Source organism: Anguilla rostrata, chromosome 17 (assembly GCF_018555375.3).
Source record: "Anguilla rostrata isolate EN2019 chromosome 17, ASM1855537v3, whole genome shotgun sequence".
Taxonomy (NCBI): Eukaryota; Metazoa; Chordata; class Actinopteri; order Anguilliformes; family Anguillidae; genus Anguilla; species Anguilla rostrata.
In genome coordinates this window covers 18913527-18932511 of record NC_057949.1, presented here as the reverse complement: position 1 = coordinate 18932511, position 18985 = coordinate 18913527, and the positions used below count along the sequence as shown (strand labels likewise).

The 18985-nt window shown below is 46.5% G+C and overlaps 2 protein-coding genes across 4 annotated transcripts in view; one reads left to right on the top strand and one right to left on the bottom strand.

Moving 5' to 3' along the window:
* Positions 1–1368: 1368 nt before the first annotated feature.
* rangap1a (RAN GTPase activating protein 1a) lies at positions 1369–15921 on the bottom strand. Of its 3 annotated transcripts, XM_064314144.1 has the most exons (18): positions 13763–14408; positions 12914–13002; positions 11045–11164; positions 10495–10622; positions 10197–10256; positions 9641–9820; positions 8799–8933; positions 8037–8195; positions 7506–7619; positions 7122–7221; positions 6452–6536; positions 6164–6326; positions 5499–5633; positions 4954–5056; positions 4383–4471; positions 4107–4228; positions 3655–3846; positions 1369–3503 (listed from the first exon to the last, which is right to left on the bottom strand). In XM_064314144.1, the coding sequence occupies exons 3-17, from the start codon at positions 11154–11156 to the stop codon at positions 3765–3767; spliced, it is 1767 nt and encodes a 588-aa protein (XP_064170214.1). In that variant the 5' UTR covers positions 11157–11164; positions 12914–13002; positions 13763–14408; the 3' UTR covers positions 1369–3503; positions 3655–3764. The 3 variants fall into 3 exon arrangements, with proteins under 3 accessions (XP_064170214.1, XP_064170213.1, XP_064170215.1); XM_064314143.1 differs by lacking the exons at positions 12914–13002; positions 13763–14408 and adding an exon at positions 15759–15921; XM_064314145.1 differs by lacking the exon at positions 12914–13002 and having other exon boundaries at positions 13763–14409.
* Positions 14717–18985, top strand: part of LOC135242868 (zinc finger CCCH domain-containing protein 7B-like) — an 18284-nt gene continuing 14015 nt past the window's right edge. The window contains 8 exon segments of the mRNA XM_064314142.1: positions 14717–14739; positions 15095–15155; positions 16441–16477; positions 17047–17244; positions 17602–17757; positions 18025–18105; positions 18421–18480; positions 18862–18904. Coding sequence (XP_064170212.1) covers positions 14730–14739; positions 15095–15155; positions 16441–16477; positions 17047–17244; positions 17602–17757; positions 18025–18105; positions 18421–18480; positions 18862–18904 — 646 coding nt within the window. The 5' untranslated portion in view covers positions 14717–14729.

The following is an 18985-nucleotide window of genomic DNA, read 5'->3' as shown; positions in this document are numbered from 1 at the left end:
TACACCACTGAGCTGATTGATTAATGATTAATTGATTAATACCGCAGAACGAGACAGCTAGATTTGCAGATTGGTTGAAGTTTTCACCAAATTGTAGTCCACAAGCGCATGTGACATGCAAAGGGACCATATTAGGATGGACTGGACTGACAGGTGAATTTTAGAGCTACTGGCATGCAGGAGATGGAAGAGTATGCAAAAAGAGCAAACGGGAAAAGTGGGAGAACGATCAGCACTTCCTGTTTTTTCGTATAAAAAGCTTGACAGACTCGGCCTGTATGGGGTGTTCATACTCATCCAGACCTGGGGTACTCAAACAGTGACGGCATACCTATACAGGCATAGCTGGCCAGTCACCACCTGGTACCTGTTGACCTACAATATTCCTTGGTTGTAAAGAGTTGGAAGTGCCTAAATGAGTTAGTACAGCATATGGTTTGCATTTTAATGTCTTGCAACTATCTCAACAATAATGTTGCTTAAACGAAATTTCATGCAAACAGATGACCTCAATATGATTTCAGGTGAACTAATCAAGGGTAGCCAAACAGAGAAATAGGCTACATTGAGAAACCGTTTTATTTGCAGCTTTATTTTAGCACAGTTGTGCTTCCAAATGCACATTCCTCTCCAGAATAACGAATTACAGATGCTTACGGAGAGAGGTCAAATCAGGTTGGGATTCAGTAAATACGCTAAACACAGTAGGAACAAAAAACAGGTTACAAGGTGTGTGCCCAAGTGGTTAAGAGACTGTGCCTGTAAAGATGAAGTAATGCCCACCTGGCAGTGATGCTTGACTCTGGTTTAATTAGTCATTTTTATAAGTTACCGCATTGCAGCAGTTTTAACAACAGGAGCTAAATGTGCTCGCTATTCTCCTCGCCTCGGAGGAATAGCAAAAGTCGTTCTAAAACCACGCAACAAGGTTTTTTCACTCAATTTATGGCATCTTGCGGAGATAAAAGTTGGCAGCAGTGTTACGACCGTCCGCATGGGGGCGATACACACCATGGGAACGTGTGCTGACAGCCGAAGTCGAGGTTTCATTGATACAAATCCATGCAAATTTTATTCAATACAATTTGATTGTATTTCATATAAATTAGTTGCATTAGATCATACATACCATTTTTTTTGTTTTGTGTAAAAAGTCAAGGTTTCAATATTCATTGCGAGTCATCCTGTTTCTGCAAGTCTGATATGCTTGTACTACACAACTATTTCATGATGCAAAGAATTTAAGGTTTCTAAAACTGTCTGTGCAGTTGGCTTACTATCCTTATGCAGAAATATCAGTAAATTAAGAAAATAACTCGACATTTTACAAAAGGCCAAATAATGTGCATGGTCTGCCCTTTACAAAACACTCCATAGCCCTATGACTAAATACCATTCAGCAGTTAACATAAAAATATAAAAACACAAAGAAACCAGACCCTCAAGCTTACGTACTTCAATGGCTCAACACAGTAATGTTGCTTTATTATTTACAAGGTTTGCTCTGAAGCATTTTATCCCCCATTGTCACACTCAATCTTCTGCTACTGTTCATTTCCAGACTATCCCTTCTCCAAAAACACACTCCATCTTGGACTGATGTCACTGATTTGACCGTTCTCCTAAGTCCACATCTAAGTGTTAAGAAGTTAGCTAGACTTCATAAAGCAAAGAAGCACAGCACCATCACCCAAATATTGTTGAGGACCCATTTTAGGTAATGCTGGGTCTGCATTCTCTTAAGTCTCACTTCATTTAGGAACTGCCACTGTCCTCAGTTCTGTTGCCTTGTGAGGACACCTCAGCCTATCATAATGCACAAGGCAATGGGACCAAGCAGTGCTGTATTCCCAGCTTGCTGAACATTAGCGATTTGTTTTAAATCTCAAATGCAGTTGAAGATGAACCCACGCAGCAGAAATTGGGAACGTGCCACAACAAAGCAAATTTAAGCATATAAATGCCAACCTAGAGTGCACACTTCCTCCCCTCCCTGCAGCAGTGCACACATCCTCCCTCCCTGCAGCAGTGCACACTTCCTCCCCTTCCTGCAGCAGTGCACACTTCCTACCTCCCTGCAGCAGTGTACACTTCCTCCCTACCTGCAGCAGTGCACACTTCCTCCCCTCCCTGCAGCAGTGCACTTCCTCCCTACCTGCAGCAGTGTACACTTCCTCCCTACCTGCAGCAGTGCACACTTCCACCTCGCTGCAGCAGTGCACACTTCCTCCCTCCCTGCAGCAGTGCACACTTCCGCCCCTCACTGCAGAAGTGCACACTTCCTCCCTCCCAGCAGCAGTGCACACTTCCTCCCACCCTGCAGCAGTGCACACTTCCTCCCTCCCTGCAGCAGTGCACACTTCCGCCCCTCACTGCAGAAGTGCACACTTCCTCCCTCCCTGCAGCAGTGCACACTTCCTCCCCTTACTGCAGAGAAGTGCATACTTTTTCATTCATGCCTCCTGAGTCTTCCACAATGCCACTCACAGAAAGTTGGTCAATAAATTTTGGGTTGAATTATATGCTTAAACAGACATTTTCATGACTCCAACTTCACAAAAATCGTAAGATCTTAGGGCTATCTCTGTTTCTTCACACAAGGAATACCCTTTAGGATTATATATCACAGGATGCTTGAATAACAGTTGGATTTAGTCAATCTTTCGGAAAGAATTGCAGTTTGATATTCCAGCACTTTGGGATAAACCAACATCACGAAGGGGTGTGTGTGTGTGTGTGTGGGGGGGGGGGGGGGGGGGGCATTGGGGATTTCTAGATGTTCAGAGACAATTTGAATGTTACTTTCTGTAATTCAAGGCAGGCAGGGTCTCATCCCAGATAGATTTCACAATTTCACAACTATCAGAAATAAATACATTAAAAAAATAAACTGCTAATTTCTTTCCTCATGGTTAGTGCATCAAATAATCATTTCCAGAAATATCAAATTAGCAATCATTATTAAATCTTTTACATTTTTTTAAACATCTTGTTTACTTTTTATTTGTATTTTTTTCCTTTACCTACAAAAAAGAAAAAGGTGGAGCTGAAAAAAATGGAAGAACCCAGCAGGGTGACATGCAAGCTGCGCTTTCATAATGCAGCCACAGGGGGCGCTCTGCAGTCACAGTTTCACGGGTTCTTTTGATCTTTGACCTGGTGGGCGTGTAATGTCATGCACAGTCTTCAGCAGTGTCCGTCTGTCCTCAGCAGTGTCCGTCTGTCCCCAGCAGCGACATGGGCTGTGCGTGTATAGCGGTACGACTGTCAAACGTGGTGTAACAGCAGTACCGAGAAGCTGACACAGCACATGGTGCGAGTGTGTGTGAGCATGAGTCTGTTCTGTACAGCGTCCATAGGACAGCGTCCTGATGTGTGTGTGGGTGAGCATGAGTCTGTTCTGTACAGCGTCCATAGGACAGCGTCCTGATGTGTGTGTGGGTGAGCATGAGTCTGTTCTGTACAGTGTCCATAGTAGAGCGTCCTGATGTGTGTGTGTGCAGGTCTGTTCTGCAGAGTAAAAGTGGTCCTGTGGTGTGCTGTGATGTGTGATTGTGCGTTCTGATGCAGGTCTGTTCTGTACAGAGTACATAGGAGTGGGTCCCGGTGTGTGTGCGTTTGTGTATGTGTGATTGTATGCGTGTCTGAGTGCAGGTCTGTTCTGTACAGCGTCCATAGGAGTGTGACCCGGTGTGTGCGTGTGCGCGGGACAGCTCTGCACAGTGTCCTTAGGAGCGCATCCTAGGCCGAAGGGCAGCTGAAGATTAGCACGCGTTCCCGAGCCGGTCCAGTGTGGACTTCAGGCTGTTCTTGGCACTGGTGCAGGATTCCAGGGCCCTACTGGACCTGCAGGTCAGCCACAAAGAGCAGAGACATTAGGGCCTGCAGACTAACTCTCTCATTTCGTTGTGATAAAACCCCTGTCCTAAGGTTCTGTGTTTACATGCGTCTCTGCCACGACGGCTAGGTCAGAGGTTTTCACCACAGATTCCCTGCAGGTTATTTTAAATCCGCTACGCAAGCATCACGTTTATTGTAATGGATGACAGCAGCAGAGCGATCGGCGGCCTGCTCGTTCCCCCAGCGCGGGCTTCAGGAACCCTTACCGCGAAACGAAGGCGTTGAGCACGGCGATGTGCTCTCGCGGGAAGTAGTCCTGTCGCACGGCGTGGTCCAGGGCCAGCAGGTGCCCGGGCACCACCCGAACTGGCTTCACCTTCTCCTCACTCTGAGAGACGGGAGGGGGGGACAGGAGGGGGAAGCATTAGTCTGGAACTCAGCACTGCACTGACCAGTACAGCACACCTATGGTGTGAGGAAGAGGAGGAAATGATAGTTTTTCTGAATGTATAACTATCATATAAGTATTGCGCATGCAGTACCTTGATCAGTCCCAGCAGCACCAGCAGTGCAGAGATGAAGCTGTAGGTCTGGAAGGAGGGATTGGAGAAGGCTTTCCCCAGCACAGCATCTGCAGCAGGAAGAGAACCATCACTGGAGCTACAGAGCCATACGCATTGTCAGCTACACAGGCCTCATACAGCATGTGTGTGTGTGTGTGTGCACATGCGTGTGTGTGTGTGTGTGTGAGAGAGTGTGTGCACATGCGTGTGTGTGTGAGAGTGTGTGCATGTGTGTGAGAGAGTGTGTGCATGTGTGTGTGTGTGTGTGTGTGTGAATGTGTGTGCACATGCGTGTGTGTGTGTGTGAGAGAGTGTGTGCACATGCGTGTGTGTGTGTGAGTGTGTGTGCATGGTTGTGGAGTGTGTGCATGTGTGGGTGTGTTGTGTGTGAGAGAGTGTGCACATGCAGTGTGTGCGTGTTGTGTGTGTGTGTGCGTGTGTTGTGTGTGGAGAGTGTGGCTGCGTTGTTGTGTGTGTGGTGTGTGTGAGGAGGTGCCATGCATGTTTCGTGTGTGTGTGTGTTGTGGTTGGTGTGTTCGTACTGTCTCACCTATGCTCTCCAGCACGGCTCTCCTCACCTCGGCCTCCTCCTTGTACACAGAGGAGATCTTCAGGAAGGCCTCCGCAGTCTTACCTGCGTCTGCCAAGTCCACCTGGAGAGACCAAGCAGGAGTGACCATTCCAAAACAGGAATAAAACAAGGGGGACAGAACACCCCCCGCCCTCTCTTGTGTATGGATGCAGCAGTATGTATTCAGGGATTTTATACTGGTTAGTACAGTTAACTAACATTGGTCATATTGCAGAGTTACACGCTGGTCTGGGAATACATATCAGGTGAATGCATTTATGTTCTGTATTAAACAAGGAAAGGCAGCGGTCAAACCGGCTGTAAACAGGCGCAGCTAAAGTATATAAAGGACTAAACAATGAACAGGCACAACTGTGGCTCTCAGTAAAGACGGATTTTATTTATTCCATCTTTATTTAAAACAATGATGTTATAGAGGAGTCCTAAATGAGTGCAATGTCTAAGAGCTTCAGCTAAATGAACGTAACGTAAGGTTTTCTCCCTCAGCTGTAGCTGTGCGTTACCTGCTGTTCGATGAGCAGCGTTCTCTTGGCCCCCAGGTTGAGCAGCTTGTCTGGGGAGGGGAAGCAGAGGAAGGAAGAGACATCGTTGGCAGGGGAGGAGTCTTGAGGTTTGATTGATGGGGTTGGGGTGGACACCTGTGGAGAAAACAAGGGCCTGCAGTCTCACCAGGGGCCGTCTGAATGGTGCAACCCTCCAGTGTAAGCGCATACCCCAGGATTTCCCATTCCCGCTCAGTGTACTGTAATTACCATTACCACCCAGTCGTGCATAGGGTGACAAGCTGTGATCTGAGATTAGTCAAGGGGTCACTCAACAATGGCTGTTTTTTACTATTCTGATGTAATATTTGTTTTTCATTAGATGAATGATTCGACTTACTCATTTCCCAACTTTCATCAGAAATCTTTACATCATTGACGCTGTATTTGGGGTATGGAGGTATTGAAATGCTAGCACTAAAGAGGTTCCTGAAATTCAGGCAAAGAATTGAAAATATTACAGCAAATTTCCTGATGAATACCTCTATTTTAATGCCACACCTTCACAGTCCACCCCTGTCAGTCACCCTAAGGCCCCTCCCACTATCCCCGGTCCCAGAACTTCACTGCTCAGACTGATCCCTGAAAGGCACAGAAGATTAGATAAAATGGGGCATCCACCGTACCATGCTCAGGGGCTGCGCTGGGCCCTCCTCTCCATCACTGTCCTCTTTCACTCCATTCTCTTCATCATCCTCTTCATCTTCATCCTCCTCCTCTTCATCATCATCTTCCTCTTCGTCTTCTTCATCATCATCTTCATCGTCATCTGGCTCTCCTTCATCATCACTGCAGGGAGGAGAGAGAGAGAGAGAGAGAGACCTTAGGATATTGGTAGGAGGACTAAGCAGACACATTGGCTGTGAGGAAATTGACATGTTGGCTGACAGACAGTGACAGACAGGCAGGGGTACCTTAGTGATCCCAGCAGATCCCCCATATTCATGCTGTCCATGGTCTCCTTCAGAGCTTCACATCCGTCCTCCCCGAGACAGTTACCTGAACACACACGACAAACGGACATGCCAGGACCACCATGGACACACACACACACACAACAAAGTACACACACACAAACACGTGTACACACAGACACACAAAAGCACAACTGTAATAACAGGGTAACACTTCCTGACACAACAGTTCTGTACATCCTGTATGCATACAAGGGAAACAGACTTACATTCAACAACTGTACGAATTTCAAGTTTGACCATTTGTACTGCACGTGTTATTTTAATTAAGCCACACTGCCAGTTCAGGAGTGCACACATGCATGCACTGTCCTCTGCTGTGGTGCCAGTTCACAAGTCGGGCTCGCACAGACACGAGTCAGAGGAGCACACTTTGTGTGCGGCTGAACGGGCGGACTAACGGCGCCGGATTGGCCAGCAGAGGTTGTCGGGGGAGTTTGTCATCCCAGCAGGCTGAAACCCTCCCTTCCCCGGGGAGAAGTCACAGGCAGCACTGGCAGAGTCTGGATTTCATACCAGACTGTGGGGCTCATCCACGCAATAGAGCGGAGCCTTAACAGGACGCGCCACCCAGCACCCCTAAAGAGCGTACAGCGGACGGAGCGTTTACCGTTGAGGTCCAGTTTCTCCAGATGGGCTTTGTCCTGCACGGCGTGCGCCACCACCAGCGCCGCCTCCTCCGTGATCTCCCCGAACGACAGGTTCAGCTCCTGCAGGGGGGCAGGGACACATTACAGCGAGGAGCGAACGCGCACACATTCGCCAACACGGGCACACGCTAACCCACCCTAACCCTAACTCCTTTACCTACGCGAACACTCATTCGCTCACTCACACTCACAGGAATTTATACACAAGCACTCACAGTCACGTCACATACACATACTCAATAGTTCCATGACAGCATTCTCCACCAATGAGCACGTGTCTGTGTATGATGTCATGTCATGTGTGTGGAGAGCAGTGTCTAGGACAGGGGCTGATGACTCCGTACCTTTAGGATGGGGAGCCCCACTTTCACAGCCTCAGCGATGGCTGCGGCCCCCTCAGAACGCACCAGACAGTCCCCAAAGTTGATCACCTGGACGTTACGCAGGTGTCTCAGAGACTGGGGGGGGGGGGGGGGGGCACACAGACACACAGGAGCATTAGAGCGGAGGTGTGTGACACACATGTTGTTCGTACCCGAGAGCACAGCTGTGTGACCTCACAGGTACACACAGTTCTGCTGCGCGGAGCCCTGCATCCTTCCAAACAGGCCTCGGCTGCTTTCCAGGGTGTTCTCGGCACCAGCTGGTTAAAATTACATCACCGATCGGCTAAAGGATCCGCGCACTTTGAGCTGGCAGGCCCCTGGGAATTTTGTTTGATCCGTGGGTTAGTGGATTTACAAAAGACAATATACCACAATGCAGCCATGTTCTTTTGGCAGGGTTCCCTACCTCTCACAAAATGGGGGAGAGGGGGAAGCTCAGGTTTTAAAAAGCGGCGGTCACCATCGTGGTGTGGCGTGTGGGCACGGTACCTGCGCCATGGCGATAGCTCCTTTCTTGGTGAAGGTGTTGTCGTTGAGGTTGATGACCCGGAGCTGTAGGTTGTGCTGCACAGCGGTGGCCAGCGCCGTCACCCCGGGGTGGTTAATGCCGTTCTGGGGCATGTGGATCTCCTCCAGACTGCCCATCAGCTGCACGTGTGTGTGCGTGCGAGAGAGAGTGTGTGTGTGTGCATGACAGAGTGAGTGTGTGCGTGCGAGAGAGAGTGTGTGTGTGTGCATGACAGAGTAAGTGAGTGAGTGAGTGTGTGTGTGTGTGTGTGAGAGAGAGAGAGAGAGAGAAAGAGAGTGTATGTAGAGGGTCAGTGGAGAATGGGAGCATGGGAAAGAGGGATATTTTCACACTTCAGACAGCACACATCAGTCAGCATTCAAGCAGGGCAGTGAGTGAAGGAGGCATTCAGCCCAGCTGGTCTGTGCGGTGGGTTCAGCTACAGAGAAGAGCCAGTGCTGAAGCGCTCATGTAACTGTGTGTGTGAGACTGAACCAAGCTGACACTGGTCAGGCAGGGCACGCGTCTCAGGACAAGGTTTAGCTGACGTACATACTGCACATATATATTTATTCATTGGTAAAGTGTGTCCACCTGACTGCACATTTTATAACTGAATGTTGTCAGGAGTCAACAGTAGGGAGAACGGCAGTGTGAGCTCAAAACTGTCCCATGGCATTAGATCAGGGAGGACCAAATAAGGGGTTAGTACTGTTGTCATGGCAGCGTCCGTGTCTCAGTACCTGGAAGGCGTGGGCGAGCGCTGTAGCGCCCTCGTTCTCCAGCCTGTTCCTGCCGGCGATGAAGACCTTCAGCTGGAGAGGGGCCCCCTGTGCACTCGACTGCTTATGGCACTCCGTCAAGGCTGCAGCTAGGATCTGACCACACAAACACAAACACACACACACACATATACACGCACGTACACATACACACACACACACATATACACGCACGCACACATACACACACGCAGGCACGCACACATACACACACACGCACATGAACACACACACACGCGCACACACACATTCACATGCACGCACATACACACGCGCACACGAACACACACACACGCGCACACACACATTCACATGCACGCACATACACACGCGCACACATGCACACACAGACAAATCGACACAGAAACACACACAAAAAACATTTACTTACAGACACAAGAGTCTACTGCTAAGATTTCAGCTGGTACACCAACATGCAACTCAGATATGCAAGTGATCAGGGAAACTTGATTAATGATGCGGTTTGCAGTGAGTCCCATATCCAGTGGACCGCTGGCACTGCCAGGATTTGATTCTGAGCTGTGGTGCGCAGAATCAGAATCAGAATCAGACAAACCCTTGCACCAATTCTGATGCCTTTTATGCTTCACGTGCCATCAAACGTTTTTCTGCTTTTCTGCACACACAGTTAACTTAATTAAAATAACAGACACCCGTCACCCAGTCCGTGCAGGAAGCAGGACGGAGTGGCATTCTGCTCGAGCGAGACTGCGCACATGCAGGAGCATCTCCCACAAGCTCGTTAGCGTTGCCTCAGACGACACCATGCAGGCCGTGCCCACCTTGCCCCCGCCAATGCCCATGCCGCAGTTGTTGAGGCGCAGCTCCTGCAGTGTGTGGCAGGTGGTGCTCTTGAGAAGCGCCTCAATGCCCTTCACCCCATCGGGCCCGAAGGCGTTGTCACTCAGGTCCAGCACCCTGAGTCGGGCTCCGGCTGTGATCAGCGCACTGCCCAGGGAGATCTGCAGAACGGCAGAGAGCGCCATTTTACAGCACGAGGGCCATTAAAGAACATACACAAACACATGGCTATACATGCAGCATTTTCACACAGCTTTACACAAGTCAAAGTGCATCACATAAAAACAGAACCGCTGCAACTTGTGCTAAGAACCTTACGTTCCAAATGCCATTTACAAATACAACACACTGCTCTCATCACATACACACAAAACTCACTACTTCCAAATACACGGCACACACCTAGAACTATACCGCAAGGAATTGGAACTAGGCAGTTTTTTTGTGGGATGAATATCCAGCTGCTGGTCCTGACCACCATATGACAGATGTGAGCAGACAGAGACACAATGCAGAGGCCAGCGACCTGGGACTCACCAAAGAAGGAGGGATTTCGGAGCGCAGGCGGCCCGTGAACATGTCACTCCAGTAGCAGCACTGAGAGAGAGAGAGAGAGAGAGAGAGAGAGAGAGAGAATGTTTGAACAACACCAGACTCCCATCAGGGATTAGAAGGTAGCTGAATCTCTGTAAAGAGATTCAGCATGACAGTCTATCCATAGCAAAACATCCAGGTATAAAACACACCCGTTCTTTATAAACATGCGCGTTAACGACTGTCCAAAGGCTTACTGAATGAAAGGGGTAACTAGAGCTGTGCAAAGCAGCACTGGTACCTGAAAGTCTCCCTTGTTCTCCAGCGCTTTAGCGATGGCCTTTGCCGCCTCCACCCCCACAGTGTTCCCTTCCAGCCTCAGGGCCTGCAGCCCCTGGAACGCCTCAATCTCCTGCACCAGCTCCTCCACTACAGCAGGGGGCGAGGGTGACAGTGTCAGCGCTTCGACTGATGACTCAACATGCTAATGGTAGACAGGTTTCTTCTTTAAAAGTCTAATCTGTGACTGTGCCTTTGCATTGGTGAGAGCTGTGACTGCTGTGGGCAAGCGTGTTTGAATGCTTTATATAGCAATGGCCCCAACTCCTTTTTGTGGTGCGCATGTAGCATTAGAGGCATGTCTTGGATGCAGAAAGTCACAAGTAAGGGATCCAGGTGACCACAACATAAAATATACAAGCCTACAAATTCAAACAGCGGTGGACAGTAAAATACAGTAAGGCTGAATTATGGTGTGGCTCTGCTTAATGCTCTCAATAGGTGGGAAAGCGAACCCTTAACAGAGTGCTCATACCCGTGTACATGATAGCATTGCAGTGCGCGTTGCTCACCAGACTGTGCATTGTCCAGCTTGAGTCCCCTGCCCTTGTAGCTCAGCTCTACCTCCCCCACCTGAGTCTTAGCCAATGAATTGGCCAACTGCGCAACATCTTCTGAAGCCATTGAGCCACCTTTAACACACAAAGGTATTATTGTAATTTGTTCCTGTAACACACACACACATAGGCGCAAGCACAGACAAACACACTTTCTCTGCATCGCTACACACGTCGTGCATACATGTCGTGCCACTGTGTCACTGGATGAGCAACATACTAGACAAACACACTCAGTGTATTACAGGGCGCAAAGCACAAATGAAAATCACCAATGTACCCGAAGCACTAACAGGCATTGCAGTACAGTGAGACTGCTATGGAAATGACAGGTTGCATGCAAACACCACAGCATGTTACCATAGCAAATAAGCCTCTACTCTGGGTACCCAGAACCAGGTCAGAGAAACACTGGTCAAAAGAACACAGAACAGACTTCAAATATAGAAAATCTCAAAGCTTTCCCATCTAAACTTAAATCATTAAACTCCAAGTGTCACTGGAGTGATTCATTTGAGTAAAGCTGTGTGTGTTCATTTTGGAAGATTTAATATTTATCCAACACAGGAAATACCACACTAAAAGTACCCCGACATTCATGAGAAATGAGGTTTCTAGCACTCACCCCAATATAGCAAAGTAGTAACAAAGTTAAGATCTCAGATAAAATGTCTTGCATGTGACGGGGACATGTGGCAGTTTTAGGGGGTATGACAGTGGTTATGATCCTGTGCAGTGTGCACCCTTGTTATATTGTCCTTCTTGACAATATTGATATGGGGTTAGGTGGAGAAAAAATTTCATAGAAAGAAAAACAAATACCTGGAGGGTGTATTAAATGCTCCAAAACAATTAATGCAAAAGTTACTACCAGGAACACCACAGCGCAGTTACGTCAACGGACCCCCCAGTACCTGCCATAGCCCACGCCACCGCTATACGCCACTAAAACTGCTTTCCACATCTGGCACCTGATGATTCAGCGCCTACTCTACATACATACATCGCTCCGAGCTTTGGTGTTCTTATGAAGCTCTGTGAGAAAAGATCCCTGTTCGACATTACAATATAGCTCAATTAAAGTTAGAAGTCTGGGATAACGTCTATGTTACTGTCACAGAAATGTTACCACCTAGCTACCCATTCTTAGCGATACCTTCAAAGTTGAAAACCGTCATCGGTGATAGGCAACTGGCTATATCACTCTGAACAGCAAGTCACTGGTTTGCATAATAGTTATCTGGTTACTTTTTGGGTTAGGCACAAGGCAGACTAAAATCTAGCATCACCTAAATGAACATACTCTGGGAAACATGTGGTGACAGCAGAAAATAGGCTTCTACAGTATACAGACACATGTAACAAACTCAAACGCTCATCTCGTCCAACACTGGCTAACGGCTAATCTGTATAACTAGAACACAGCTAGCTAGTTAGCCCACTGCATATTTAAACTAACCCTACCTTGTGCGTTCAATAACTCAACGATAAACAAAAACTAGCAAATACGCAGTCAGTCTGCTAGCTGACAACTAATAATAATAACCATGATTAATGTTCACACACAAAATCAATAAAATTTGTATCTCGCTATATGTTACTCAACCGAAATGATATTTGCTAGCCATAGCTAATTCTCACGCGCCGCTTTGGTCTCCAGGTAGCTAGACACACAGTGACACAGACAACGTAGAAACGTGTGTTATTTTAAAATTACTTCCAGTAAGACAAATCACACACAGTACAGCTTCAATTGCAATCAAACTATCACCTAGAATAAACAATTGATAGGCACCAAATGGTTAGCTGACTGAAGGTACTTACCGAATACAGTAACGACCGGTGTAGCGGCCCGTTGCTGTTTCTAGAACAAGCTTTTTTTTCAGAGTATGGGTCACGCCGACTCCCGCTCGCTGTAATGACGTCAAACATTTCAAAGTTCCCTCAAGGGGTCTTTAGCTGAGGTTCACGGGTGTTGTAGTTACATTACATTAATTTCAGAGACGCGAAGATATTTTGAGTAAACTCTGTGGTGTTTCCCTAGGGTAGTTAAAACATCAAATTGTAACATGACGAATTGCATGCGTGAGATTGTCATCGCTGTCACCCTGAATTGCACATGGCTGAAATAAAACTTCAGACGCTTCATAAGCAATAATAATTACAGCCCACAGATCTGGTAAAATAAATTGGTTGCATTCCAACCAAAGCTCCCCCTCAGTCACCTCCAATTGTACTATATTGCAATACTGCAGAAATTAAACAGAAATTAAGCATTGCCTTCCCGGGAATTTTCCCCATCTAGTAAAAAAAAATAAAAAATCATACCAAATTCAATCAAGAGTAATCCAAAAATGCAAAAGTAGCCAGTGGTAGTTTCGTTTTCATCCTACATTGCGATCCTGGCCAACGTTAATTATTTTAACTGTTTTAAACAAGTGCATGGTTTCACACTTCCAGATAACTGAATAATAAAAATGTAACGATGTTCTTGAGCATTCAACGATATTTAATGAACGCTAATTCATCCTGCATAACGCAGGTATTCAGATACATACAGTTCTTCCAGTCAACCTGATGCAAATCCATAAATGTGGCTCTTCGTAGGACCCTGTGTCGACAGAATCAGGCGAACTTGAGTGCAACCAGAAAGACTGGAAAGTGTAAACTCACATGTTTCGTCCGTCCATAGTGGGAGGATGCCAGGGCATGTCGAAGCTAAATTAAAAATATGAACCTGGTGGACATCACGCAAAAAAGTCTACACTATACAATTAGTTAACTAGCTAGCTAATGTAATGTACTAAGTTTTCTCCCGCTTTATGAGTCATTGGCTACACCACGACAATTTATTTTGAGGTAGGTATCCTGCTAGTTTGCAAGCTAGCCAGCAAGAGATAATAACGCTGGGGACTGCTAATAAAAAACTTGCAGCTGATTCTAGTATTTCCCAGTGCGGTTAGCCATGATGCACAAAGTTATACGTTGTTGAAATACTAGCAATCAAGTATGTTCTGTTCATGATATGACGATGACAAGTTGGCAAGCTAATAACAGCATAGCTACGAGAACGATTGCATTGCTAACGAGTTAGCATAGCCAATTAGCTCACATTAGCCATTGCCTTCGCAAAATAGCAAAAGGTAGCCGGATGTTTCCCCATTAGATGAAGTTTGCCAGTAAGCTAAGTGAGTGGCTGTATAGCCATTTGCGTGAAATCAATGATTTAGTAGCTGACCAGTTAATTGTTCATTGCAAGATATAGCTGACTAGTTTGTACTATATAGTAGGGTAGCTGAATAGCTAGCTAAATTATATCATTGCAGTAAAAGTAAGTAGCCAGCATGCGAGCGGTTACATTTTTTGACTAACTTGGTTAGCTAAGTCGGAGCAATCGTGTGCGTGTGTAAACAAGACAAGGCATGACACCATAAACGTTTTTACTGAAACTGAACATAAGTGTCATCTTAATGTGATAAAAAGTAATTCGAACGATATAATGTAAACGATATGTCATTTATCTGTGGCTGACAAATGTGCAGTGCCAGTGGAGATTTGAGAGCTTGCAGGCTTTATCAAGAGTACACGAACGTTTTATACGCGAGTTCGAGGATGAAGAAAGCAAGCATAGGCCGGGGAAATGGGCGGAAGTAAATTGTTTTGGATGTTTTAACTGGCTTTTAATTATTTTAGAGAAAATATATGTGCTACGAATACGGCCGTTGATTAAATTGATGACCGTAAATGAAAAACTTCAGTTTTTGCAAAAAACATTTCATTGTAGTGAACTAGCAAGGCTATAGGGCCTTTTACTCGGAGCCAGCTAGCATACGTTAGCTAGGTCCGTTAACGCTGGTCAGTTAAGCACGTTTGCGTTTGTTGATAATAAAAACGGAACTGACACCACTGTTTTCACTATGAATGTTATACACGTGTATTCGTTGCTTAATAATTCAACGTGCATTTAAAATGGTAATAACTTGCATATTCTGTCGTTTTGTGCAGCAATGGACTTGGACCGACAGAAGCGGAGGGAAGAGATTCAAAAAGCCATGGGTTTCATACAGTGAGTTTTTAACCCTTTGAAGAGTAGGTTTTTTTGGATTGTTTTTGTCAGTGTTCTAGAACTGCTCTGTTACCAGTAGTGATTGTCACATCAGCATTGGAATGTTCATTTAAGAATATTCTGTTTGTGGTCTTACTACTGCAAGGGTTGAAATATAGTTCTTCAGTATTTATTTACTTGTAACTTGAGTCAAATATTTCATAAACATGTCAAAATATAGCCTCTGTACCTTACTAATCCTATAATGGTACTCATGGTTGTTTGTTACTTATTTATGGTTTGAGTTGACTATTTACTTGGCAAAGTGTGGCAATCCTTATTCATCTTGCAAATTGACCCGTGGTCGATTCTGAAGTCCGCACAAGCAACAGCATGTATCATCTCAATCCCAGCCTGTTTTGTTAGTCGACTTGCCCTTCCAAATTTTTTCACTATTTACTGCATCAAAGTTTAAACTCTGCGCAGGGCACAGTTCTGTGGTATAGGACTGCAGTCCTGGTGTGTGTGTGTGTGCGTGTGTGTGTGTGTGTTGTGTGGGGGAGGGCAAATACATTGCCTTGGAAAGTTTACAGTTTCCTGTCTCTGTGTTTAGGTCGTCCTTACCTTGCCTTTTCCAGAGCCTCAAACTAAACATCTAACTCCACACTATCTCGCACACCCGTCGTAACTGCCGTCGTTAATGTAGTCAGTTGCAAAAAGATGTTCTGGAAACTTGTTTTGAGGTCTTAGGACAGTGGTCTCCAACCCTGGTCCTGGAGAGCTACAGGGTCTGCTGTTTTTCACAGTGACTCTGTACTTCATGAATCAATTAGAGCAGTTGATTACACAGTTAACTCAACTCACCTGGGGTCTTGGGTCTCAACTGGGTGCTGATTTTAAGGTGAAAACAAAAACCAGCAGACCCTGTAGCTCTCTAGGACCAGGGTTGGAGACCACTGTCCTAGGATAAAATGGAGAGCAAAGCGACTAGCAAAATATTGCTCAGTTTCCTTCATTATAGGCAGTCGCGGTATATGAAGGAGAAGATGTTTTTTGTACCCATAATGTTTCCGGCCGGTGCAATTGATATGCAAATGTCTAACCTGCATTTTGTTTGCTTTATCCCTACTGGTATGCTTTCTGCTACTCAAGTGAAGGACATCAGACAGTAACTGAAATATATTTGGGCCCTTATGATGTATTTTATAAATGTGGACCTAAATAAATAATTAAAATGTTTGTGGTGTGTGGGAGAGGGCAAATGCATTGCCTTGGAAAGTTTATGGTTTCCTGTCTCTGTGTTTAGGTCGTCCTTGCCTTATCCAGAGCCTGAAGGCTACGAGGTATTATTTTATAAATGCCGCCTATTGTGCATTCTCCTCCCTGTTTTCTGTTTGTCCTTGAGTCTGGTTCTCAACAGAATGAGCGTTGACATATAAAGGCTCTGTCCCAACTCATTTTTTAGTTCGAAGGTAAAATCACAGGTGAGTTGAGGCAGCTTTCAGAATGATATGGTTGTCCATAGCAAACATCTCTCTGCTGGGCTTTGAGTCTCCTGTATCAGGTTTGGATTTCCTTTTTCTGTCTTTACCATCCACCTTCTGGTTCATTCTGGCTCATTTATTCTTTTTCGGGGGGGGGGTCTTTGTTATGCTGCTGTATCCGTATGTTTTTATTCGATGCTTTTCCATTCTGGCTTCTCTGCTTATTTTCCATTAAGGATTCCTTTAATCTGCGTATTGTAAATGTCTTGGTATATACGTTAATAATTAATCATTGAGGCTGCATCATGGCTGGATAATTATTTGTTCCCGCTCACTTGCCCCATCATCCCTGCTCCTCCCCTGTCTGTGCCCCTTCGTTTGCCTCCGTCCTCGTCTCTCATTTCTGTTCCCTGGTTCTGCTCCCACAGGCCTTTCTGACGCAGCTGGTTTGTAACCTGCTGGACGAGGGGAACACAGTCTTTCGGGAGGGGGACTGGAGGCAGGCGGCCACGCATTACAGCGAGGGGGTGAGCGTGGCACTCTACGCCCAGAGTGAGGCGCTGGTCGTCCCCGCGGAGCTGCTGGAGAGCCTGTATGTGAACCGGGCAGCCGCACACCACAGCCTCGTGAGTTCCCTGAATGTGCTGTGATCTCTCTCTAAGCCTCCGTTCCACTGGCTTTCGGCTATGCTACGTTAGCCACAGTTCTAATCCGCCATCGTGTTTTTTGCCCTCCCCTCGCATCGAGGTCCTGTTTTTGGCGGCGATGTTCCACCCCCCGTTCTCATGGAGCGTTTGTGCGTGTGTGCGCACGTGTGCGTATGTGTGTGTGCGTGCGTGCGTGCGTGTGGGTGTGTGTGTGTGCCCGTGTGGGTGTGTGTGTGTGCATGCGTTCACGTTTGTGCGTGTGTGTGCGTACGTGTGCGTGGGTGTGTGCGCGTGCGTGCGCATGGCTGTGTGCGTGCACGTGTGTGCCTTCCTCAGAGGGAGTACGAGCGGGGCGTGCGGGACTGCGACAGCGCGCTGGCCGTGCGTGAGGGCAGCCGCAGGGCCCTGTACAGGAAGGCGGTGTGCCTGCGGGAGCTGGGCCGGCTGAGGGAGGCGTACGAGTGCAGCACCAGCTGCCTGCTCACCGCGCCGGTCAGTGCCGCCGCCTTCCTGCTTGGATACGAGTCGTGAAAAAGTACAGTAATTGTTGTACTTCAGAAAATGTGCTTTTGAGACAGACAAGTTTTGTCAAAAACTATTTTAGCTACTGTCTACACTGCGTTGAAATCCTGAAAAATACACATGTCTACTAATTTATAAATATTTGACAGGGTTCACCTAGTTAGTCAGTGGCGTTTGTGTGTACACAGTGCATGAGCGTCCACATCCTCCCACGTTCTCTTGTTCTGTCATCTGTAGGACGACCAGGTGAGTGAGCTGGCGCAGGAGCTGGCCAGTAAACTGGGCCTAAAGATCCGGAAAGCCTACATCAGTCCCCAGGTATGGAGTTCTCACACAAACCTGCTAATGGTCCTTCCATGCTCCCATTTTAGGAGCATCTGCTCCTGAAATTTGATGCGTGCTAACTGGAAAAATAATTAACGAAGCACATCTACTAATTGGGATAAATTGGCATGCTCAAAAAGTTTTCAACTTAGGACCACATGTGCTCCTTAGAAAATTTTATTTTAGAGCCCTGACCTTCCACATTCCTTCTCTCTCCCGTCATCTTACCATCAGGAATGATGTTTTAGTATTATGTCAGCCATAGAAAAAGTTTTATGCACTTTTATGGAAATGTGTTCTTTTTTGCAGGCGGAATCTGGAACAGCAGGGGGAGAAAGTAATGAAGACACGGCTCCCCCTACAGGAGAGGCAAGTATTGAAATTGGTGCTGAATTTCATTCACGTGTCACCTCCATATGTTTGTGAAAATTCTGTTCTTGTTGAGCAAGAGTGAGGGGTGATCAGGAGTTAGCTGCTCTGTATGGAAACATAACCTTTTTCAGCCTCAAGATATTTGGAGGAAACTGCAGACAAAGAGTTGGAAACGCACGTGTAAAGTATTTTTGTTTTAAAATGTTTGTGGAGATTTAAACCTATAGGAAATGCTGTGTGTCCCCATCCTTGACCAGTGAGTAATGGCTTGGTGTTTGGTGATTAGTTTAATGCTGGATCTGCCTTACGTGATCCGTGGCATGCTTGTCCTTCTCCACTGTGCCTTAATGAGGGTTTCTTTGCTTTGTCTTTTTAAAGATGTCTGCCAATGGTCTGGAATCTTTGAGTGACATTACATCAGGTATTGTTATTGCTCTTAGTAATTGTGTATAGTAATTTTTGTGATATTGGCTGTTAGTGTTAAATACAAATGTTGAAGGCG